The sequence below is a fragment of the Kockiozyma suomiensis genome (assembly GCF_038497685.1).
Source record: "Kockiozyma suomiensis strain NRRL Y-17356 unplaced genomic scaffold V2V93scaffold_1, whole genome shotgun sequence".
Classification (NCBI taxonomy): Eukaryota; Fungi; Ascomycota; class Lipomycetes; order Lipomycetales; family Lipomycetaceae; genus Kockiozyma; species Kockiozyma suomiensis.
The window spans coordinates 685,728-709,350 of record NW_027117664.1 but is presented as its reverse complement, the minus strand read 5'-3'; the positions used below and the strand labels follow the sequence as shown (position 1 = coordinate 709,350).

The 23,623-nt window shown below is 44.9% G+C and overlaps 11 protein-coding genes across 11 annotated transcripts; 5 read left to right on the top strand and 6 right to left on the bottom strand.

Moving 5' to 3' along the window:
- Positions 1-930: 930 nt before the first annotated feature.
- V2V93DRAFT_320114 (kinase-like domain-containing protein) lies at positions 931-3,202 on the top strand (the record flags this gene model as incomplete). The annotated part of the gene is made up of 6 exons (XM_066907301.1): positions 931-1,101; positions 1,159-1,512; positions 1,569-1,828; positions 1,884-2,003; positions 2,070-2,192; positions 2,254-3,202. 6 exons carry the CDS (start codon positions 931-933, stop codon positions 3,200-3,202), a joined length of 1,977 nt encoding a protein of 658 aa, XP_066768552.1.
- Positions 3,203-3,967: 765 nt separating this feature from the next.
- On the top strand, positions 3,968-6,782 carry V2V93DRAFT_362544 (eukaryotic translation initiation factor 3 subunit 8 N-terminus-domain-containing protein). The gene is made up of 2 exons (XM_066908364.1): positions 3,968-4,471; positions 4,539-6,782. The coding sequence occupies exons 1-2, from the start codon at positions 4,096-4,098 to the stop codon at positions 6,608-6,610; spliced, it is 2,448 nt and encodes an 815-aa protein (XP_066768551.1). The 5' UTR covers positions 3,968-4,095; the 3' UTR covers positions 6,611-6,782.
- V2V93DRAFT_362543 (catalase-like domain-containing protein) lies at positions 6,644-8,632 on the bottom strand. The gene has a single exon (XM_066908363.1). The coding sequence runs from the start codon at positions 8,578-8,580 to the stop codon at positions 7,081-7,083; it is 1,500 nt and encodes a 499-aa protein (XP_066768550.1). The 5' UTR covers positions 8,581-8,632; the 3' UTR covers positions 6,644-7,080.
- A 230-nt stretch (positions 8,633-8,862) lies between these two features.
- Positions 8,863-10,798, bottom strand: V2V93DRAFT_15328 (ADP-ribosylation factor family-domain-containing protein). Its single transcript, XM_066906877.1, has 9 exons — positions 10,711-10,798; positions 10,563-10,628; positions 10,387-10,499; positions 10,295-10,322; positions 9,753-9,808; positions 9,623-9,685; positions 9,427-9,555; positions 9,242-9,366; positions 8,863-9,179 (listed from the first exon to the last, which is right to left on the bottom strand). The coding sequence occupies exons 2-9, from the start codon at positions 10,564-10,566 to the stop codon at positions 9,146-9,148; spliced, it is 552 nt and encodes a 183-aa protein (XP_066768549.1). The 5' UTR covers positions 10,567-10,628; positions 10,711-10,798; the 3' UTR covers positions 8,863-9,145.
- Positions 10,799-10,913: 115 nt separating this feature from the next.
- On the bottom strand, positions 10,914-11,985 carry V2V93DRAFT_362533 (cytochrome c/c1 heme-lyase). The gene is made up of 2 exons (XM_066908362.1): positions 11,720-11,985; positions 10,914-11,656 (listed from the first exon to the last, which is right to left on the bottom strand). The coding sequence occupies exons 1-2, from the start codon at positions 11,789-11,791 to the stop codon at positions 10,970-10,972; spliced, it is 759 nt and encodes a 252-aa protein (XP_066768548.1). The 5' UTR covers positions 11,792-11,985; the 3' UTR covers positions 10,914-10,969.
- A 1,685-nt stretch (positions 11,986-13,670) lies between these two features.
- On the top strand, positions 13,671-15,645 carry V2V93DRAFT_377481 (uncharacterized protein; the record flags this gene model as incomplete). Its single annotated transcript, XM_066911917.1, has 4 exons — positions 13,671-13,760; positions 13,816-13,910; positions 13,970-14,053; positions 14,109-15,645. 4 exons carry the CDS (start codon positions 13,671-13,673, stop codon positions 15,643-15,645), a joined length of 1,806 nt encoding a protein of 601 aa, XP_066768547.1.
- Positions 15,646-15,736: 91 nt separating this feature from the next.
- Positions 15,737-16,998, bottom strand: V2V93DRAFT_341611 (uncharacterized protein; the record flags this gene model as incomplete). The annotated part of the gene is made up of 2 exons (XM_066907814.1): positions 15,737-16,368; positions 16,416-16,998. 2 exons carry the CDS (start codon positions 16,996-16,998, stop codon positions 15,737-15,739), a joined length of 1,215 nt encoding a protein of 404 aa, XP_066768546.1.
- Positions 16,999-17,175: 177 nt separating this feature from the next.
- On the bottom strand, positions 17,176-17,670 carry V2V93DRAFT_319502 (uncharacterized protein; the record flags this gene model as incomplete). Its single annotated transcript, XM_066907279.1, has 3 exons — positions 17,176-17,274; positions 17,355-17,437; positions 17,493-17,670. 3 exons carry the CDS (start codon positions 17,668-17,670, stop codon positions 17,176-17,178), a joined length of 360 nt encoding a protein of 119 aa, XP_066768545.1.
- A 519-nt stretch (positions 17,671-18,189) lies between these two features.
- Positions 18,190-20,445, top strand: V2V93DRAFT_362523 (uncharacterized protein). Its single transcript, XM_066908361.1, has 3 exons — positions 18,190-20,174; positions 20,236-20,332; positions 20,388-20,445. The coding sequence occupies exons 1-3, from the start codon at positions 18,294-18,296 to the stop codon at positions 20,396-20,398; spliced, it is 1,989 nt and encodes a 662-aa protein (XP_066768544.1). The 5' UTR covers positions 18,190-18,293; the 3' UTR covers positions 20,399-20,445.
- Positions 20,446-20,488: 43 nt separating this feature from the next.
- Positions 20,489-22,285, top strand: V2V93DRAFT_362521 (nucleotide-diphospho-sugar transferase). Its single transcript, XM_066908360.1, has 3 exons — positions 20,489-20,719; positions 20,777-20,833; positions 20,896-22,285. The coding sequence occupies exons 1-3, from the start codon at positions 20,696-20,698 to the stop codon at positions 22,054-22,056; spliced, it is 1,242 nt and encodes a 413-aa protein (XP_066768543.1). The 5' UTR covers positions 20,489-20,695; the 3' UTR covers positions 22,057-22,285.
- V2V93DRAFT_362520 (S-adenosyl-L-methionine-dependent methyltransferase) lies at positions 22,107-23,617 on the bottom strand. Its single transcript, XM_066908359.1, has 2 exons — positions 23,199-23,617; positions 22,107-23,120 (listed from the first exon to the last, which is right to left on the bottom strand). The coding sequence occupies exons 1-2, from the start codon at positions 23,590-23,592 to the stop codon at positions 22,516-22,518; spliced, it is 999 nt and encodes a 332-aa protein (XP_066768542.1). The 5' UTR covers positions 23,593-23,617; the 3' UTR covers positions 22,107-22,515.
- Between the last annotated feature and the right edge of the window lie 6 nt (positions 23,618-23,623).

Sequence of the window (23,623 nt, the reverse complement as noted above, 5' to 3'; positions counted from 1 at the left end):
ACCGCCTTTTTTTTTTCCTTTTTATTTCTTGCAAAATCACACGGCACGCACCGCTTTTTATGAGCTAAAATGGAATTTACAAAACCTCAGCTACAAAATCGCCGTTCATACAACGGGCAACAGGCACCACCCCCATCTATTCAACTTTCCCCACAACAGCAGTTTCACCTTCAACAGCAATATCAACAACAGCAACAGCAGCAACAGCAACAGCAACAGCAACAGCAACAGCAACAGCAGCAGCAACAGCAACAGCAGCAGCAACAGCAACAGCAACAGCAACAGCAGCACTACGATCAGATTTACACCCAGCACAATGAGCCTGATTTAGGACCTCCGCAGCAGCAAATGTACCTTCCGCCTCCAGGCTCCGATATCATTAAGCAAGGCGACAGTCCAACTAGCAGATCAAGAGAATACCGCAATTACTCCCCTAGACACACCATGAGCCCTACGATGCAGCAATTTACGCCTCCCACGTATCCAGCAATGCCCGCTTCACCCTACTCGATGCATAACAACCCTCAAGGCACGTACACACCTACAACTACCTCGAACGATTCACTGTCTTATCGACAGCAGTATGGAACATCAACGCCTGTTCAGTACTCTCCAGGCAATCATTACTATTCGCAGTTGAATATGTCTCCTTTGCATTTTCAATCGCAGCCGCCGCCACAACAGCAGCAGCAGTCACGAAAAAGTCCATACCATCTTGCTGTGGTGCCTGAGACAACACCGGTATCCCGAACAAATCTAGGTAAGTATTATCCGTACATTGATGTTTTCGGCAGTGATGACTCGATCCGTACTTGCTTTCATATATCTTATTTACATCTAACAGTGGCTCAATTTTCGCATTCTCCAGTTAATCGGTTTCAATCGTTATCTGTCGATTCGACTGGAAGACGCGCCTCGACTGCCGTTCTTATGCAACCGGTCGGCCAGTCGTCATCACAACTTCAGCAGCAGTCTCATGGAAACAATCTTCCTGCGCAAGCTCCTACTTTCAAGAGAGTTCGTTCGCGGTCTGACCTCCAGCCAAAGAAAAACATTCAGCCGCAGTATAGGCGGGCAAACCCAGAAGGAGGTTTTATGAGCGTAAGTTTGTCATCAAATTTCTAATTCCTTTCTTCTAACGAAATATCGCTTCTTCAGCCGCTGCAAGCCTTAACAGTACATATTCCCGCTACTTATCGGATATGTAATCCAAATTTCAAATACGAGTCGTCGCGAAATCCGCGACGTGTCCTCACGAAACCAAGCAAAGGAAGTAGAAACAACGGATTTGACAATGACGATAGCGATTACATATTATACGTGAATGATATTTTAGGAGGCGGCAAGGATCAGCAAAAATATTTAATTCTTGATATTCTGGGGCAAGGCACCTTTGGTCAGGTAGCCAAATGCCAGAATCTGAAGACGCAAGAGGTTGTTGCGGTGAAGGTAATTAAAAATAAACCTGCGTACTTCAACCAAAGTATGATGGAGGTGTCAATATTGGAACATGTAAGAATAATATGCGGAGGCTTAAATGGTGTGTTTTAGCTGACCTTGATTATTAGTTAAATTCTACCGTTGACAGAGACGATGAGCACCATCTCTTACGATTAAGGGATAAATTCATACATAGAGAACATTTGTGTCTGGTGTTCGAGCTTTTGTCGAGCAACTTATACGATTTAATCAAGCAAAATCAGTTTAGAGGACTAAGCACGAACTTAGTACGCGTCTTCGCTCAACAGTTACTTGATGCAATGTGCGTACTCAAAGACGCCAAATTGATCCATTGTGATCTCAAACCCGAAAATATTCTACTTAAAAAGTGAGTTCTGGTTCAACAATACAGATTGGAATGAAAATTGACGATATTCGTGCAGCTTGGAGAGTCCAATTATAAAAGTCATAGATTTTGGCTCTGCATGTCATGAGCGACAAACTGTGTACACATATATTCAGTCGCGATTTTACCGGTCACCCGAAGTGATTCTAGGCTTACCGTAAGTTACTCTGTCAGTGAATTGCGATAAGTAGCAGTGCCATGACTAACAAGTAAAACTACGCAGATATTCATCGTCAATTGATATGTGGTCTTTAGGCTGTATTGTCGCCGAGCTATTCCTAGGATTGCCGTTGTTCCCCGGGAGTTCCGAGTATAATCAACTCTCGCGAATTATTGAGATGTTTGGGTAAATTTACTCCAACTTTCTGTTGCCTTACAGTGGACGAGATACTGATAGTAATTTCTAGGATGCCTCCCACATGGATGATTGAGATGGGAAAGCAGTCACCAGAATTTTTTGAAAAGGTGACTGATGAATACGGCCGAAAGACCTATCGATTGAAGAGCATGGAGAAATATTCACGCGAACACAAGACGAACGAGCAGCCGAGTAAACGGTATTTTTCTGCCACGACGTTCCCTGATATCGTGACTTCGTACCCGATGCCAAAGCGTAATATGAAGCCTACCGAAATCGAGCGAGAGATGCAGAATCGGATGGCATTTATTGATTTTGTGCAGCGGTTACTCAACATGAATCCGGTCGAACGATGGACTCCGCAGCAGGCGAAGATGCATCATTTTGTTGCGACGCAGAAACCATATTCGGCATCAAGCACTCCTAACTCTATGCAGCATCAGCCGCAGCAGTCACAGTCAATGAATGAAGCTGCATACAATAACCCAACGCCGAACTACAGTTATCAGGTAGTGAGCGACAGTATTCCGGCAGCAGGAAGCAAGTTACACCCAGACTCGTACTATGCTCCAGCTCCAGGTGTACCGTCACAGGGCGCCAACGTCAGTCAACATACGCCACTAACTGCCTCATCGAACCCGTATCCGCCTCAAAAGATGCATGCAGGTAGCACAGCGGTAGCGGCAACCGCGCCCATGATGCAGTCCATGAGTTCGCGATCAGGAAGACCGCGTGCAGTGACGATCGGCCATATGGATCCGATCCCGCCTCAGTTGCAGAGAGTGAGTAATTTGATTGATCCAGCGAATGCGATTAGAGCGCAGCCTAGTCCAGCTTATTTTCCACCACCAGAACTTGAAGCAGGGAATAGTGGTAGTAGTAGCGGTGGAGATATTGATTCAGCACAGAGCGGGAAGAGACGGAGTAATACGCAGCATGGACGAGGGGATGTTATCAGGAATTTAGAAGACGGGCTATCTGTCAGTTATTGGGCATAAACTTCTGATCTTGTTTTTCCCCTGTATTTGTCAATCGATTATGTTTATATATATATACGCAAAGGTAGTTTTTGCTAGTTAGTTAAATGAGTTACGAGTTTTTATTATTTTCTGTTTTTTATTATGAAGGCTACAGTTTTTTGAACGAATCGCTTCTGCAATTGCAGCTTCTTTTAATATTCAAAATAAATCGGATTTATTATTTGACAAAGAAGAAACAAAAGTCACAATACAACAAAAAATGAGCTGGCTGGTTAATTTATTATTAACAGGAATACAGTATTCTTCGCTCTGTACGTTACCCTAACCGCATATATCCAGCTCCTCGAAACACCTTGCAGCTCTTTACTTGGGCCCACCAGCCAGACCTCTATTTCCAAAAAGCATGTTTCAGATAAACAGTTTCTTTTCAGTACAAAAACTAAAAACAGTCTTCATCCATCCCAGGTGCTCGTCGGACTCCCACGTAGCGTAACCAAGATCCACAGCTAGGTTATCGATCCATCCAGCGGAGGCTCAGTAGTTCGCAAAGCAAGCAGTACCGCTCAGGAACGAGCATACCCGTTGCAGCCTCTCTCAAATTCCAAGGAGATGAACCCCCCTCGCATGTTTGTTGTTTGAAAACAACAACAGTCAAAAACAATCAGATCAGTCTAGTTCTGCTCTGTTGTAAGCAATCTTCATCACGTGATGCACACCAACCCCTTCAATAAGTGCGCCAGGAAAATTTTTGAACTAGTAGGAAAAAAAGGGAGGAGCAAGTTTGATTGAACTGGCTAGGATTTATACTTGCTACGAATCCACAGCAAAATAAGGGCGCGTAATATTGTTCCGTCCTTTTTATCATATTGTTTGCTTTAGAGGAATTGTTTATATTTTAGAACTTTGCAATAATGTCACGATTCTTCGCTGGAGGGTCATCTGATAGCGACACGTCTTCGTCTGACGAGGAGTTGTACTCTGATTCCGAAGAGGAGCGGTCTGAGCAGGAAGGATCGTCTGAAAATGATTCAGAAGATGACTCGGACATGGGATCTGATGATGACGATTCTTCGTCTGAGGATGATGGGCCCGAAGGATTTTTGAAGCCTGGTGCGAAGGCAGGAGCGTCGCGCTTCTTGCGTGGAGAGGAAAGTGACGAGAGCGACGAAGATGAGTCCAAGAGAATTGTCAAGAGCGCGAAGGATAAGCGGTTGGAGGAAATTGATACCATAATCCGAACAATTGAGAATGCAAAGAAGATTAATGACTGGGTTCTAATTTCAAACGGTAAAACTGGACTGTTTTTCGTTATCTGAACTAGCTTGGAATCGTAATGCTAATTTTTATCTTATAGAATTCGACAAGCTCAACAAGATCGTTTCCAAGGGAGGACAGCAGAGCGAGACGCCACGAATGTATATCAAGGCGATTGCCGATCTCGAGGACTTCATGGGTGAAACTATCAAGACTGAGAAAGAGTCAAAGAAGAAGATGAACGCGACAAACGGGCGTGCACTTAACTCGATCAAGCAGCGTATTCGCAAGAATAACCGTACCTATGAGGATCAGATTGCAAAATACCGCGCCGATCCGGAGGCTTTTGAAAAAGAGCCAGAAGCGACACCCGAACCTGTTGCTGCACCGAAACGCAAGTCTGCTGCCGTCGAAGCTGCTGCTGCGGCTAATGCTGCCATAGCTGCCGGTGATGCTGTTGATGAGGGCGAGTTTTCGACTATTGGTCGTGGTGGCCGTACTGTTGCTATTACTCCCGAGAGTATATTCAAGCAGCTGCGCGCCATTCTTGAGGCGCGTGGAAAGAAAAACACCGATCGCGCCGAGCAGATCCGGAGTATGGACAAGATGCTTGGAGTTGCTGCGACAGTTTACCAGCGTATTCGTGTGTTGCTTGTGTTGATCTCAACCCGGTTCGATCTTACTACTGCGTCAGCTTCGTATATGCCAATTGCGCAGTGGAAGGCAGCACAGGAGGAGATTTCAAAGCTGCTTGAGACCCTCGAAGCCAACCCGCAATACGCAGTGACTGAGGATGCGGAAGAAATTGATGATGAAGAGTCAGAGGCCGAACCCGTGCCAAAGGATGGCGAGCCGGTGAAAATTTTTGGAAGTATTGCCTCGCTGATCGAGCGCCTGGACGACGAGTTTACGCGGTCGCTGCAGAACATCGATCCACACACGCCTGAGTACATTGATCGTCTTAAAGAGGAGGCGCCACTTTATGCTACTGCTGTTCGTGCGCAGCTTTATTTTGAGCGGTTGTCTCATGCCAGCAGTATCAGCCGAGTGTTGATGCGGAGGCTGGAGATGCTGTATTACAAGCCTGAGCAATTGATTAAGTTTATTGAGCAGACTACTTGGACCGAGGCTCTGCCTAGTGGACTTGAATCGAAGATCACGCCGTACAATGGTAAGGAGCAGCCGTCGGAGCTGATGCACTCCATTTGCACTGTTCTTTACAAGCAGGACAACAGACTTTACCGCACCCGTGCGATGCTTTGCGAAGTCTACCATCATGCGCTTCACAACCGGTACTTCCATGCGCGCGACTTGCTATTGATGTCTCATTTGCAGGCGACAATCCACACTGCCGATATCTCTACACAGATTCTGTACAACCGTACTTTGGTGCAGGTCGGTCTTTGCGCGTTCCGCGAGGGCATGATTAGCGAGGCACAGCAGGCTTTGCAGGAGATTTCGGGCACAGGCCGCGTGAAGGAGCTGCTTGCTCAGGGAGTGCAGATGCAGCGATACGGAGCACCTGCGTCGCCAGAGCAAGAGCGTATTGAGAGGCAGCGACAGATTCCGTTCCATCAGCACATCAACCTTGAGTTGCTGGAGTGCGTGTACCTTACCGCATCGATGTTGCTCGAGATCCCGTTCATGGCGCAGTGTGGCTCAGCGCCTGATGCTAAGAAGCGGGTGATTTCAAAGCCGTTCAGACGGATGCTGGATTACCACGAGCGACAGGTGTTCACTGGACCTCCTGAGAATACGCGAGACCACATCATGCAGGCGTCGAAGGCGCTTGCGTCAGGTGACTGGGCGCGAGCGAAGGAGTTGATCCGCGCAATCAAGATCTGGGAGTTGATGCCAGAGACTGAGCAGATCAAGGATATGCTGAGCGAAAAGATCCAGGAGGAAGGACTGCGGACATATCTGTTTACGTACGCGCCGTTCTACGAGACTCTAGCGATCTCGCAGTTGGCGGGCATGTTTGATGTTTCTGAGCGTAAGGCTACGGCGCTTGTTAGCAAGATGATTTCTAGCAATGAGGTTGCTGCTGCGCTCGACCAGAAAACGAACGCAATCGTGTTTACGGCTGGAGTTGAGTACTCGCGACTGCAGAATCTAGCGCTGGCGCTGTCGGATAAAGCGGTGCAGTTGCTTGATAGTTACAAGTACCGATAGATCAGGCCTGTGGTTGCAAAATGTGTCTGAGCGTTTTTGATTTTCACGTTTGATTTATGTTTATTAATATTTGCATGTATTAGAAAAAGCCGCGCGAAATAAAAAAGTTATATGTATTCAAATGACTGCCGCAGAATAAAGAGTGTGTTGTAACATTAAATTTGAATCTCGTCATCAAAATCACCGCCACATTGTTCTGAGTTCAGCCACAAGCCCGTGCTCAGAAAAAGTAAGTATTCCCAAAAGGGAATAAATTCGATCGATCGAGTCGATCAGCGAGGTTCATGCAATTTGTCACCATACTTTATTTATTTGCAATTCGTCAGTTCTGAAATGTGTCACGTTGTTCAAAGATAAAATATTTCATTGCTCATTCATTTTAATATAAAATTGTAGTAATAATAATAATAATAATAATAATAGAAATAGTGAGAGAAAAGATTGATAATTGAAGAGTGGGAATCACCATTCTACTTGCTCTTCGCCTTCTCAAATCCCGCAGCAATACGGTCACCTAGTTCCTCATCGACCCGACTAAACAGCTCCACAACTCGCTTCTGAATCTCTGGCTTTGCGGCCGAAGCATGGGATACGACGTTGTACACGAAATTGTCCTGCTGTCCCTTTGTGCGTCCAAGCACTTTCCAAAGACCGCGTGGCTGCTCGTAGTCGAGATCGGTGACCTCAGGCGAAATATCGAGCGCAGTCGAGGCCCAGTGCTCATGCTTTGCAGTCGAGGTTCCAGCACGATAGTGCAGAGGGCTGAAAGTAGATTGGTAATTGGGGAATGCACCGTAATTTCCGTCGACGCGCAAGCCACCGTCGCGCTGGACGGGGTTGAAGACGTGCTCGGGCCGATTGACGGGAATCTGTAAGTAGTTCACCCCAAGACGATGTCTGTGCGTGTCGTTGTAAGAAAACAGACGTGACTGCAAGACGGGATCTGCCGAGGCTTCAAATCCCGGAACCAAGTGGCCAGGCGAGAAGGCAGCCTGCTCGACCTCTGCAAAATAGTTTTCAGGATTGCGGTTGAGAGTGAGCTTGCCAAACTTCTTGAGAGGGAACTCTGACTTAGGCCAAACCTTAGTGAGATCAAAGACTGAATAGCGGAACTTTTGCGCTTGTTCAAGTGTCATTGTCTGGATGTAGGCAGTCCAGGACGGGTACTCGCCGCGCTCAATGGCATTAAATAGATCCTCAGTCGCGTAGTCAGGGCTCTCACCAGCAACCTTGGTAGCCTCATCGTTGGTAAAGTTCTTGATACCCTGGTCCGATTTGAGAGTGATTTGGCAATAGACAAACGAGCCGTCGGCGTTGACGAGTTTGAAAGTATGTCCAGACCAGCCATGCATAAAGCGATATCCGGCGGGGGTACCACGATCAGAGAACAGCGTCATCAGCTGGTGGGCAGACTCCTGGTTTGTCGTCAAGTAATCCCAAAACATGTCAGCGTCCTTGAGATTGGTCTGCGGGTTGCGCTTCTGGGTGTGAATAAACATAGGAAACTTTGTCGGGTCGCGCAAAAAGAAGACGGGAGTGTTGTTGAAAACCCAGTCGAGAGTACCATCGTCAGTGTAGAGCTTGATAGCGAATCCACGAGGATCACGAGCGGTATCGGGGGAGGCACGCTCACCACCAACTGTAGAGAATCGCACAAAGGCCTTTGTCTTTTTGCCGATAGACGACAAGAAGTCTGCGCTGGTCAAGTCCGAGATATCGTCGGTGACTTGAAATTCGCCATACGCGCCGGCGCCCTTTGCGTGGACCACACGCTCAGGAATTCGCTCGCGGTCAAAATGCGCAAGCTGGTCAATGAGGTGGAAGTCCTGAAGGAGGAGGGGACCATATTCTCCGCCGATTCTGGTAGAAGCGCGGGGGTTCTCGATAGGACGACCATTGGAGGTGGTATAGGTGGGCGCGCTAGCGTTGTCGGTGGAAACAGAAGCCTGCTTGATGATTGCGGGAGCCATTTTTTTGCAGAATCGGAGGTACAAAAAAGAATATTACAATTGTATCTTTTCTGCAGGAGAGAATATAAATTCGGCGGCGGAGAAGGGGATTATTTTATATGGAGAAGATGGTGATGCGATCCACCTGACGTCACTCCGCACTAGCCATAGACAGCCACAAAGCCACAGACAGCCACACACATGAGCCCCATTGTGTCTTGAGTTTGCTCGCCAAACAAAAGAGCGGATGAGCAAGTAGATAGATTATGAGATTATGAATAATATAAGAAACAAACACTGTTTTCCTGCTATCGCAATTGTATCAGCTGGAAGCCATATTATGGTCATCGGCAATGAGCTCCCGCAGACCTCGCGAGCTCAATATCAATTTAGGTTCTAGTTCAGACACAAGCTCAAGCTCAAGCGACATCGTGGCGCAAGACGCTGATCAAGCATCGGCTTTCTAATCACCAATCCTCAGCGCCTCGTTGGCCAGTCTCGAACACCTGATTTCACATAATCAATCATTCACAATCACTGTATTCTAAAGGGAGCTAATATACAGAATCACAATTGAATGGCAAACTCACATCTGCTCTTCCTTAATGACCTCGACCAGCCTGCGTTCGACATCGTTAGTAAAGATTGATGGAAAAATCTCTATCAGTTTTGGAAATCTCACCAGTCCAGACCTTCTGTCAGTCCTTCGCCTTCAATCGCACTGCACGCAACAATACTCCAACTCCGGTCCTTCATCCCGACCAATCCCAGGGCTTCGCTCACTTCCGGTGCAGTCATCGCTCCCGGCTGTAAACTCTCGTTAGAACCTGCTCTTCCATCTCTTGCTCTGATCCAGCGTTAACGTACCTGATCTTGCTTATTAGCAAACACTAGCAATGCCGATTCGGCTAACTCTTCCTCATTGAGCATCTCTGTGAGCTCTTCTTTACTCGTGTTTATGCGCTCGCGATCTGTAGCATCCACAACAAAAATCACCTGTACAAATCCTATTAGCTTAATCCTTTCATCTTCACACGCTATCTTCTCCATATGTATCACTTACAGCTGCTGTATTCGCATAATAACATCGCCAGTAAGGTCGTATACTGGTCTGTCCACCCAAGTCCTATATTCTCTTCGTGTTAAGTTCTGCATCTTTTGAGTTCATCTCAAATATCGCTATGCTTGCTCACCCAAACATTGAATTTTAGATTTTTATATGTCAGCGTCTCGACATTAAATCCAATTGCTATAAACTTTGCGTTAGCAACTACCATGTCATTGAAAAAATATTATTCAGATCAGTGCAATAAGGCGCAAAGTGCAGTCAGTCTCTTTTGTCATCCATGTTGAACTCTGTAACAAATACCCGGCATCAGCTAATATGTATAAAGAAACTTTTTTGCAGTGTTGTCGAAGTCATCTGTTCTTGTATGCAATTTCTCAATATTAAATCAAGTCTTGATCTGTAAAGAGCCGCATTAATTTTGACTTATCGCCAGTTGAATGCCTCGAATGCCGCGACTGTATCAAAAATCTCTTCATAGCTCAGTCTATATTGAGCTTCTTTGCAATGTGAACGCAAGTGAAAGTCACCTCAACTCACAGAAGCATTGACTCGGCTTGCTACCGCATTATACTAACAGAGACTTATTAAAGATGACATACATAGCTGTCGTCGACTAGACTGACTCCAACTCTGACCTCTTTGGACAAATTTCATTTCAAAACTTACTCGGAACAGTTGTAATAACCTCTCCAATCTGCACGTAATCAGCACCAGATTAAACCAGCCAATTAAAATTATAAATAACATTTCTAGCTTACCTGCAACCGGTACAGTATAGTAGTCTTTCCTGCACCATCAAGGCCGAGAATCAGAATCCGAATCTCCTTGTCGCCGCCCCATAACTTTGCCAGCACACGCCCAAATACTTGTCCTATTTATTGAAATCAGTTAGCTCGTCTGGTGATTCAGCTAGATTAAATGCAAATGGCTGTACCCATTCTGTGATATTCTGATGAAAAAGATAAAGAAAAAAAAATGCAATGATGATGTGTTGTCGTGTCTTGTATCTATTTTAGTTAGTTACTCCTGCAACGTAAATAGAACACAGCTCACAGCTACCGCAGCAACCAGTGAAATCGTACATATACTAAACGTGATTATACCGGTATAAAAATTTAATACCCATATACAGAATGCAGTCGGATTGAATATACAATGATTATGTTCTGCCAAGCCGCGAACAATTGCTCTTGGTCGAGACATTCTTAGGGGCGGCCTCTCCCGCTTACATTTATTACGTAATCAAGGCTTTAGTACCTATATCTTCTACTTCATTACGGCAGTCTCATAGAATAGGGGATAGTATTGGAGTAATATACATTGTCATTTAAAATTCGATGCTCAGCCAACACGGCCACCGCGTCCAATCGCCTTGTCCCACACCTCGCTCGACCACAGCGAAAAGCGGTCATAGGCGCTCCCAACCGAGTCCAGCGCCGGTCGCACATCGAGATAAAAGCTGGGATATCCATCGGGCTCAGGCTCACCTGAATAGTAGTCAATAACGTAACGTACTTTCTGCTTATCGCCATTTTTGTTGTACCGCAGCACAGTCCAGTCGTGTCGGTCAAACGGAGGCGGGCCACCCATGAGTTCAAGCATCCGCGCTCGCGGCGACGGCGTATCAGGTCGTCCGGTAAATTTGAGCAGTCGTGGCTGCTTGCCGGTCTCGGCGTAGTATTTCTCTTCCCACTTCAAAATTTCACTCCAGGCTCCCTCATTGAGGAAGTTGTGCACATCAACCATGGCGGGAACATCTGTCTCCGGTGTATCTTTGTGTCCCTTACGCACCATTGCATTCAGCATCTGCTGCGGTGAAGGATACTCCCACAATCCCGAACTTTCTTCCTCTCCTTGCGGAATCGATGATATCGTGCGTTCAGTGGGTAGAGCAATCTTCTGTCCCGGAACCCGTTGAGTCGCAGAAAGATTCGCGGGCATGTTGGTTCGTGGATCGAGTTTGCTGTGGTCAACCGGGCACGCTCCTCCCGAGTTGCTCTTCATCTTTGTGTGATCAACCGGGCATTTCTGTTCAACTTTGTCAGTGAATTCCTTCTATTTTGCCCTTGTGCACAGATCTAGAAAACTCACTGCCGGTTCAGCGGGTGCGGCAGTCGTGGCATCCTCGCTGCTCTTCTTACTCCAAAAAGGAATCCAAACCATGCCTCTAAAGTCCAGTGGATAGTCGCTAGAAATAAGTGCTATTATAGACTACCTTTCTTTGCAGGTCGTCGTTTTGACTATATCCGCCACAGCGTAGCTCTGCTCGTCTGTATTTTTTTTTGGCCTGACAGAAGCCGAGATTTTCCACGTCGGGAGTTTACGTAATATTACGTATAGCACAAAACCCTTTTTCTTACACGGTGGAGACGGGCCTGCGCAGTAGTTGGGGTACGGCATATCTTAAATCATACAACTGCTGAAACTGCTGTGGTGTGTGTGTGTGGGTTAGCAGTAACAGATTTACCGTTTACTCTGATCTCATCAGGCAGACTGCTTGCATTGCTTGCATTTTCCCAAGAACAGTGTTAGAGTATTGGGAGTGCTGTCTTGTGGTATACCGAGCGGGGCCTTCACTGCAGCCGGTACACTTAAGAAGACCAAGACAATCAGTCGTTAAGGATTGCGGTCAATCGCCCTTTTTACTTATTGAGTCAAAATTCTTCTTTTGGGAAATAATGAAAACGACACAGATTGCAAATAAGAGGCGGCTGGGGGAGAACGACACAAACGAACTGTATACTGTATGTTTCACTTTTTTAGAACACCGTCAAACTTGTGTCTAACTCATGCTTTTTGTTTATCAACTAAGAAACGTCTAAGATCTGCGAATGGAAAAGTCCATTTTAAAGAAAAAAACGATAGTGACAACAAGGCCGTTTGCGGAAACTTTAGCGACCGGGACCTACGAATTAAGAATCAACAAGATACCGACCGGCCAAGTCCTTTTGATGAAGATACGGTGAGTGCTGCATATCACGCTTGAATAATATGAGTGACCTATAGCTAATAATATATAGCAAAAGCAATCGCCACCGGTGGATATAAAAGACTGCGAAATGATGATGACGCCGGAGAGTTTATCCAGTAACTCTTTCCGCGGCGTCTCCCCTCCAGCATTTTCTTTAGACCAAGTCTCAGCGGTATCAAACAATAGTGACAATCAACGGCATAGATTGCTCAATCAAGATCATGAGGCATCAGATCCAAATGCCACCGCAGGAATGCGCAAAATGGTATATTTGGGTTATCGTGCAGATTGTTCAAAGTGCATAGCTCGCGAAGTTGGCCATTACTCACATATCGTCTATCTTTCGGAGAAATAGACCCAAATCTGCCTTATTGTATTTTGCGATTAACGTTATCTAGTCAAAGGTTGGGGCTGACTTTTGAGTCGATGTCGTGTATAGGCACTCTTTTGTATATAATAATTGCATTGATTGGTATTTGTCATTGACCATTATTGCATTTCATCTTCTGGAGTCCGTATTATTTGATTCATTTAAATATGGTCTTATCGGTGTTATTTGTCATTTTTGAGAGAATATATCATTATGGGATTTTGAGGCGATTAGGTTATAATATACTGTTTAACATAACATCACCTGTCTCCGCCACATCAGCATAAGATATTTGCATAATCTCAGTTCATCTGCAGAATTTATCATTTTCAGAATAAATGCAGTTTGTACTTTACAATCAATATATATTCCAAAATTGCAGAATAGTCTGATCTGGCATACTATTGGCTGTGGCTCTAATACCCTAACTTCAGTAATCAAAAACCCTAAGGATTGTTCATAAACATACCGGCCATGAATAACACTCAATGTCAAGGCGTTTTATTTTGTAACAGCGTTTTATTTTTCTTTTTGTGTATATAGGATTTGATTTTTATTCAAATTTTAAACAATCTGATTAAATTTGGAGCAAGAAAACTTCTCAATATCTGCAAATCACTAGATATTGCAGAATTGTGTCTGATTTCCAAAACATTACGAGCAACCTCATAACTCATAGCAGCAAATTCACCGCAGATACAATGGCTAATCCGTTATTTGCTGGGCTGCAATTTTATATTGCAAAGGACATTTCTTCTGAGGAAAGAAGAAATTTTGCAAAGCGAATCATGGTATTCTTCCCCTCTTTCTGAAATATCAACGCGTAACTAACATATGCTATCACAGGAATATGGGGGAATAGTGTCAGAATTCCCATCTGATTCGTTAGTTCTTGCTAAGAGCGCTAATTCACGCGACTCCTCTATTGCTGGACTCCAAAAGTACGAATTCCCCGACCACATTGAGGTCTCCTAATCGCCCCAGTTACTGATTCTAATAGATTTGGTGTTGAATATATTGAAGATTGTATAGTCGACAACACGTTAAAAGATCTCGACCTGTTTGAGCTAACTTATGAAGTGATGTACGTTTACTTTCTCTTTTGCCGGAGTCCTATACAGATCTTAACATCTTTGCAGGCTACAAGCCAGTCAACTAGAGTCCGCGCCGCCGCCTCCAGAACAGCCTCTCAGCAACTTGGCAGACGTCGCAGCAGAAGCGGCTACCGACGAAAAAGTTCAACTAGATGATGCAGGTTATGAAGGGGCCACCTTTTTATTTCAGAGTGCTCAAAGTTTAGAGGCGGACGTACAAGCTGCGCAAGCGCTTGTAAACTCTGCCCAGTCGACATCTGTGACAACTACACAGTCTGCGGATGGTCAGAGTACTGATATTGAGGACAATAATGAAAATTACGACAATGACGAGGATATCACTTTTAGTCAAGTTAGTGATAGCGTTGGCGATAATCAACGGTCTGCTCGCACTCCGTCCGCTGAACCGCCAGGAAGACACGCTACAAGATTCCTCAGCGCGGGACGGAAAAGAGATTCAGCTGAGTCTCAAATGGCCAAAAGTAAATCAACTTTGATTGTAGAGCCATATCCATCACCAGCGAAATCACAATCGGTGAAGAAGCCGCGTCGCATAACGGCTGCTAGTAAGCGGGACTCTGCTGACGACGAATCAGAAGAAGCACGTCGTCAAGCTCACGAAGAGAGGCAATTATCTGAGTTGAATAAATCTGATACGGCGACTCCTGCTTCTGCTGAGGTTGGTGATAAAAGCAAAGACGATATTAATGAGATAGAGGAAGATAACGATAAAGACGAACCGCCAGCTTCAGCAACTCACCCAAATACTAAGAAACGCAAGACGACGCGCACGGCTAACACAGATTTTCCTCCTCTTGAAGATGTTCTTTCAAATGTCAGTGTTCGTACGCCTCGAACTAGAAGCGGTAGGCAGCAAAGCACACCGACAATTTCGCCTCAGAAAAACGCAATGGAGAAGCCGGCTGATAGTAAACAGCAAAGCGTTGGGGAGACTCCTATTAGACGGGAGCTAATCAAAATACTGCCTAAACCTCTTGATGACGAAAAGGAGGGCGAAGATACATCTCCGTTTGAGGAAGAAACACAGTACGAAGATGTACAATCCCCACCGTCTACTCCGGCAAAGACCATCCATGCAGTCGAAGAGCAGGAGGATCACCAGGCTGAAGAGCAAGAAGAAGAAGGATTTGAGCAGTATCCATTGTTTAACAATCCCACAGTTTTTGATGACCCGCTTGAAGTCTTTAGTAAAGAAATTTCACGGGATGGCGAAGCTGTATCTCAAACCTCAAGTCATCTACACAAAATCGGATGCGTCGTTGAGCAGTGGCTGAGACTATACGGAGGATCTGTGGGTTATATCATCGGCACACTCCATCGAACGAGTTTCAATGTCAAAATTGCGGAGTTGATTCTCAAGCGAATCAAATCAGGAGAATATACCGTATTTCCGAGCAATTTGCGTGGCGCTTTTACTATTAAAGATGATCGCGATCTAAAAAAAGGATATGAAGGAGATGGTGAGGCACTTGAAAAAGTCATCGCTAAGCATGGGCGACAATACGTTCTTGTGCGAAAGGTATACTGGGACTCGTTTACTCATATCAGGGAAAATATTTAATTCTGCTGTGTACTAGCTCTGGTTGCTTATACATTGTATATTGTATACCAGGGTTCCAAATTGGGGAGTTTATCAATTATAGTTATAGCGATCATTTTGAGATCTCGCGTTGTCGGAATAGGGCTTGGGAATTGATTAGAGTGCTCCGAACGACGCTGTAAATGTCCAAAATGCGCCTCTTGTCTAAGAATTCGCCTTGCATACCGCCGCGTTCAAGTTCTAGGTCAATAAGAAGCAAGTCGAGGTGCTGGAAAATATCCCCGGTTGAATTATTGTTGTTAGTGACATTAGCTGACGGAGAGATCTTAGCACGGGACAATAGTGCATCGAAAAGTCTTTTTGCGTTTCCTAAGTTTGCTATAACTGCTTCAAGATTCTCAATTCTGGCATAATGGGCAGCGCATAATAGCAACATTCTTGCATGCCAAAAAGATGTAATATTTGTTTCGTCAAACATTGAGCTGTCACTTTCTGATTCAGGAGAAGATAGTGCAGTTAGCGTTTCGCAAATTGGAAATATTTGCATTTGTCGCTTGCTTTTCGACGTAGGAAATGTGGTTTGTGGGATATGTTTTGTTCCTGTCTTGCGAATTTGAAGTATTGAAGGGTGTGTAAAGACAGTGCTAATATAGTTGCTCAAATCTTGAGGCTTTAGAGAAGTCGCTTTATAAAATGCGCGTCCAGTCTCAAACACGTAATCGAATGTCGCGCGAGGATGGATGGCTGCTGCGGTAATTTGCGATGTTCTCCAAAGACGAGAAATATCATACTGTACAAGTCAAATGAGATCTTTTGCATAAAAATAAGGAGGAATGAACGTACATATACGCTGACAAACTTCTGTAGTTGAATTCTCAGAAGTTGCAGCAATTTATCTCGCTTCTGGACAGTATAGCTAGCGATGTAGTCTTCTTCCCACTCTGCTCGTGCCACAATAGCCTCAAGCAGTACTATAGCATGCACACATTCACTTGTAGCAAACAGAAAGCGTCTTAATTTGACATTTGAGTAAACTTGATACATCATATACCAACATTTAAAGTAATCAGGTACTGCACTATCTCTGACATCGCGACTGAGGCGCTGACGATGAATGAGATATTGACGAGTTTTACGAGGAGAGAAATCTTTAGAACAGTGTAACTGTTGCTGGCAGAGAATAATGCATTTTTCATATGAACCGTTTCTAAATAAAGTGTCTGCCTTGGTAAGAGAGCTTAGGTGGTTGGTGAGACAGTCAATGTCTATCTGAGAGATTTGGGCATTTGCATCTGCGACCGTTAATTTGCTTGCTCCCAGGCTGTTTTGGCTTATCATACCTTTCAAGTAGTGTAGTCGATTGTAATAGTCCATGTTGCTTATTAATGTGAGAGTAATTTACAAAAAGAAGCGGAAAAAAATTAAGGAATAGATGCAAAGAATTATCGATTTGAAAATTGACTAGGCCATTTGCCTGAAGTTGACACCGGCGAGAGTTACTTAACAATTCAAAACGAAATTATAACAAAATATGTATATCAGCTACATAATCTAACCAAACGTGTCATCCCAAGGCTCTTCGTCATCTTCAATTACAACTGGCTCTTTCTTTTTCAAAAGATCTTTTCTGCATAAAGGGCAAGTTGCGTGCTGTATTCGTTAGTTTGTTAGCTTCGATTTCTTCCTGAGTTCTTGTGACTGTACGAATGAATAAAAATAGATAAACCTACAAGTTTTAGCCAAGGACCTATGCATTCTAGATCAAAATGATGCATATCGTTGCACGGTAGCTTAACAACCAGAGGGTATTGATCTGCCATCAGGTAAGCAAATGTGCAAACTCGCAGGAATTAAGCAATCATTCTCACCTTCCAAGTATGCAGTATTACATATAGCGCAAGTGTCGTCTTTTTTCAGTTTCTTGCGCGGTATACGATCTAGAGAGTCTAGAAATGTCTGATCAACGCCTTTGGCCTCATGCGGAGGATTTAGGGCGTCCTCAAATAGCTGGGCAGAAAGTTGTTCTAATACGGAACTGTCCCCCATCCCCAGAAGTGCACTGTAAAAGGATAAATATGAGAAAGAAGTTTAGATCGAATAACAATAAAAGGATTTGGTGTACCTGGCAAGAGAGCGGTAAGCATCTTGAGGCGGCGCACCGCCGAGTCTGTCGGTAGAGAAAAAAGAAGACAGATCAGGGTTCATGTTTAGCAGAGTCTGACGTTCCCCATTCTGAGCTTCTCGTTCGCGATGATGGGCTATATTGTGGTCATCTGTAGGTCAGAGAGAAGCTGATTAGAAAGTGTGGGATATTACTACAGAACTGATCGAATATACCCTCGTATGTAGCCATCCCAAATATTTGTAATGATAGAAGATACACCAAAATAAAAAAATATATCTATTACTGTTATTGAAGTTTCAGAATGTGTTAAAATTGTGACCAAGGCAAAAGATACAAAGAGGTACGGCTGAAATTAGGACACGCGATGGAATGAAATCCGAGATTGGGAGTTGGGAACAACGCCGCACACCTGATTTATACCAGCCACACCCAGGAATATCATGATAACTCAATAGATATTCCTGTGCTTTTCAGCTCTGCTTTTTATTCTGTTCGGCATTTTTATTGTCTTAAAGAAGTATTGATCTCAGAGACAACAGTTGAAATGGAGCCATTTGGAGCTCATACACGTAACGTGTCTTCAACACTATTCCCTTCTACGAGTCACTCCTTCTTGACCCCCCCTCGACGCTCCGTATCATCCCCATTTCACTCTCCTGCAGGATCTGCAGCATTATCTGAGCAGCAAACCAAGCGATCTTCTAGGGATGATTCTCTTCTTGCAAATTCATTACAGTCTGCTATGTTTGTAGCAGATCAGGCCAAGGAATCATCCCTGTCTGGATTTCTCTACAGCCAAGGATTTCTAAAAGGCGTCTGCTCGGACGTTACTATTCGCGCCTTTGGCAAAAAATATGCTTTACATAAACTCATTCTTCTCCGATCTCCCTTTTTCTGCCAGCTCTTTTCTGGACCTTGGCGAGATTCTGGATACGAAGACATTGATCTGTCTTTCAAAGATGATCAGAATATGACAGTTGAGGCTTTCGAGCTTGCAATAGCGCGTCTTTATGGGCATACCGACTCTTACGCCGAGGCGAAACATGCTATGTCGTTATTGGCGGTTTCAAGCTTTTTAGATATGCAAGATCTTGTTGAATCCAGTGTCAATCTAGTCATACACAGCGTGACACCGCAAAATTTACCAGACATTCTTCATTTTGCTCTAAATAATGATTATGGAGGAGCTAGCCGGCGTTTAATTACCAGCTGTAAGAATATACTGTATTGTGACGGATGGGAAATGGGCGTACGAGCATGGAATCGCATTCCGACTACAATCGCAGCAGAGATAGTCTGCGGAAATCCTTTTTATGTCCCTACTGAATGGGACAGATGTATGTTCACCATTGGACTCATCAACTGGCATATCAAGCATCACACGGAGTACAACCCCACTGATTCAGCTTCAGAACATGATGAAGGAGTTGACGAGTCAGAGGAAATCGGCGAGCGTGTCACTGATGATGAAGCTGATATAGAACAGGAAGACAATGAGATGTACAGCTTGGAGCCTTTACGCAGGGCGATGGATTCTGGAATTCATTACGTGCATTTCACTGCAGAGCAGATGCTTCAGATCGACGCCGTGCGTGATTTGCTAGGTAGTCGAGTCGTTAGTGAGCGGACTTTACAAGAGGCGCTGTGGACTACTATGAGTCTACGACTGAGAATTGTCTCAAGCCCGTTGACAAATGAGACTCTGGGTTTTGTCAAGCGGGGACCGTTGCCTCAGCCTGATAAAGATGGCAAACGAGCGGCGTATGTGATTCCGATGAGCGATGAGACTACAGTTGGTGTTGGATCTTCTATTATTTCATCAGGAGCAGTAACTAGCAGGACGCTGTCAGTTAGCTCCGATGAGGAAGATGATGACGAAGAGGAGCTTTCATATACTAATTTTCCACCATACAGATTTTCTTTAGAATTCAAAGACGTTGCTAAACTGAAGGAAGACAAGCGAGTGTATAGTAGCACGATTTGGTACGCAGGGTCCTACTGGAATGTCTATATCCAAAAAGTCAAGCAGCGCAAGTCCGTAGTTCAGATGGGAGTTTACTTGCACCGAGCGAAATCCTCAGGGGCTCAAGACTCTGAGACTCGGCCCCCAGCGAACGCTAATTTTGATGTGACTGGGACGGCAAGACCATTTGGCGAATGGTATGTCGACAACGATCTGACCAGACGTACTTCAGAGGTCTTGACACATTTGCAAACAGAGCATATAAATGCGAATACTTCACCGCTTGGAAATACATTTGGAACTGCGTCCAGCCATCTTACTGGACCCAAATCTCCGGAATATTTGGATATGCGACCGAAAATTGCTACATATTTCGAGATATTCACACAAAGCAGAAAGGGCAAGCATGCTCTCACGTGTTTCTCATCGAGCCCGGATATGTTTAGCTTTTCTCAGTCTTGGGTATGTCTTGTTTAGTTTCTTGTTGGTTTCTATTATCTGGTGTTAACCGGGTGGGCTACAGGGATGGAAGAGCACGACACTCTACACTGCTATCGACGAGCAGCAGCAGATGAATCGAGATTCGGGAGATGTGAACTTGAAGTTCATGATTGTATTAGGTAAGTTTAGTCTTTGGCTTTGTTTGAGCTGCATCAGTACTGACCCGACCGCTAGGAATTGTGTGAGTTGGAATTAGATAGCTATGACCAAATATATTTGTAATGACGTAAAACCAGTGCCTGGCTGCTATTTAGTAATTGCCTTTCTTCTGTAATTGTTCATAGGTTTTTTTGCAAATAGTCTGCAACAACGTGCACCGAGCCTGATTCGTCGTGACGAACCAGGGGTGGCCGCACGACTGCTCCAGCCTGAGCCGCAGACTCTCGTGACGCGGTCAACGTCTTTCTCCCTCCTCATCGATTCCTGCCTTGCTCTGTATATAGTCTTATTCTCTTCTTACTCTCCCTATATATAGCAACAAAATGAGCTCGAAGGCCGTTATTCTTGTATGTACTTTCCACTGTCGTCTGTTTTCAGTCCTAGAATTGCTCTGACTCTTTTAGGTCGGTGGAGGCACTCGAGGCACCCGCTTCCGTCCTCTCAGTCTGGATATCCCCAAGGTATGTCATCTCATTCGCTCAATGCGTCACGAAAAACGTAGCATTCTAATATGATATTTCAGGTCCTTTTTCCTGTAGCTGGAAGGCCGATCCTCTCTCATGCTCTGTCTGCATTGGCGACTGTTTCGTCGATCAAAGAAGTCCTTCTGATCGGCTTCTACGACGACTCCGTCTTCAAAGACTTCCTCACTGAAGCTGCCCGCGAATTCCCGTCGTTTAACATTAGGTACATGCGTGAGTACCGGGCACTCGGCACTGCTGGTGGCCTCTACCATTTCCGTGATGCGATCCTAAAGGGCAACCCTTACAGACTCTTTGTGATCCACGCTGACATCTGCTGCTCGTTCCCGCTTAAAGAAATGCTGCAGATATTTGATGACAAAGAAGCTAAGGCCGTTATTCTTGGGACTCGTGTTGACAGCGACACAGCTGCACGCAATTTTGGCTGTATCGTTACCGACAACCAAAAGAAAGTCATCCACTACGTCGAGAAGCCCGAGACGCATATCTCGAATTTGATCAATGGCGGAGTCTATCTCTTCGATCGCTCAATTTTTGATGTGATTGGTGCAGCTCGTACTGCCAAGATTGAGGATTCGCTCAACTCGCCAGTCGACGACGATGATGAATCTAGAGAGGTCTTACGTCTTGAACAAGATATCCTTGTTCGTCTGGCTCAAGCCGATGGTTTCTACGTTTACGAAACTCGCGGATTCTGGCGCCAGATCAAGACAGCTGGATCGGCAGTGCCTGCTAACGCTCTCTACTTGCAGAAGCTCTTCCAGACTGACATTGATGCTCCTGGTCTCGCCAAAGCTTCTGCGTCGATCTTGCCGCCTGTCTACATCGATCCCACTGCAACCGTTGACCCCACTGCCAAGCTAGGTCCCAACGTTTCTATTGGTCCTCATGCTCGTGTTGGACCAGGTGTTCGTATCAAAGAGGCTATTTTGCTAGCCGATACCGAAGTCAAGCACGACGCAAACGTTCGCTACTCGATTCTTGCTCGAGGAGCCAAGGTCGGAGCCTGGGCTCGTGTTGAGGGAAGTCCAATCACCGCTGATGAGCATCAGACGGTCATGATCAAGAACGGTGCGCGCGTGCAAAATATTTGCATCTTGGCTAGAGATGTCTATGTTGCGGATGAAGTCCGGATTCAGAATTGTGTTGTGTTGCCGCACAAGGATATCCGGAATGATGTTGTCAACGAGATCATTATGTAAAAATCAAAATGAGGATAGATTTGCTTCTTTTGTATATTTTACTTTTTGTTGTTTCGCTCTAAATTTGAGATTTGCTGAAGATTAGTTTCAAGAGTTAATTCGAGTTAAGATTAGATCTGTATCTATCAAGTAGAACCTAGCATAAGAGTGTACGATTCAACTACGTCAAGCGAGCCCTATCATATGAATTAACAGAAGAATTCAAGACGAACGCTCCGGCTTATTTGGAATCTGAGTTCATCTACTCCCATTAGCTGTTTCAGCAAACATGGATTCAGAGAATCCATGAATTCATCCACTGCCGCCTTAACTATACCGAAATTCCACAGAAAGGACAGATCAGTTACGCCATCATTAAATCGATGATCGTGAAGGAGGAGAACCATTAATGCTTTAACTATAGACTCCGCAATATGCATGGCAGACAGATAAGTTTAGAATGCGATTGATTATGTAGCTTTAAGAGATAAGATTTTGAAGCCAGCCCCATTCGTCTTCGGCATCGCGTCTCCAGGAGACTATCGTCCTGACGACGCCAGCTTCATCATACATACTACCGGAGCACCACAGCGATGAGTCGACGCAGTTTGCGTCTAGAATATCACGGTATTGCTGCCCATCCGAGATTTCGCACACAACAGCTTTTGCGTTAGTCGTTGTGGCAATCTCAAATATCCGTTTGTAGAACTCTACACCTCCGATAAGTGCCAGTCGTGGCTCGTAGTTGCGCACCGATCGTTCGGTGTGTGTCCACGAGTAGTAATTTTCCTCAGATACGTAGGGCGGATTTGAGACAATAATGTCTATATTACTCATAGAACTCAGATCGCGGGTGAAAATATCGCCGACTTTAAATAACACAGATAAGTTTGTACCAAGAACGTGATCATTAGCTTTACGGTTATCGCGGGCAACAGTGAACGCTTTTTGCGAGATGTCGATACCCGTGATGAGGACGTTCTTGTTAGTTTTCAATTGCTCTGCAAATAAAAGAGCTATGCACCCTGTTCCAGTGCACAGATCAAGAATATTGAATATAATTTGACTAGACAGATTCTCTTCAGCTGTTCAGTCGTCAGTAGCAGTAAACACAAAAAAAAACACAGTACAGAATAGATGACATTGGTAAGAAGACATCTCACCATTAAAAAAGGGATGATATTGACGAATTCCTCGCGCAATTTTGACTCCCCATTCTTCAGTTTCCCATCGCGGGATGAGAACGCCAGGACGACATATGATATCCAACGAGTCACCGAATGGCTGAGATCCCAGAATATATTGCAGTGGTACACCCTTATAACCCCGCAAAAAGCAAGCTTTCCAAATTTTTCGATATAAAGAACTCTTTAATTTGATTTTTTGTTGACTATTGGTCTCGACAGCGAGGCCGTCGGCGGCCCTGTCATGGAAATGCTCAGCTATCCATCGCAGTTCTCGACGAGCAGAGTCAATATCTCTCAGTGTGGGGAGAAGAAGAGGAAGGTAAGGAGATTCTCGACGAGCCAATATTTTCACCGCCGGCAGTATACGCATTACATTTGATGGGTTGCTTTCAATAAATATT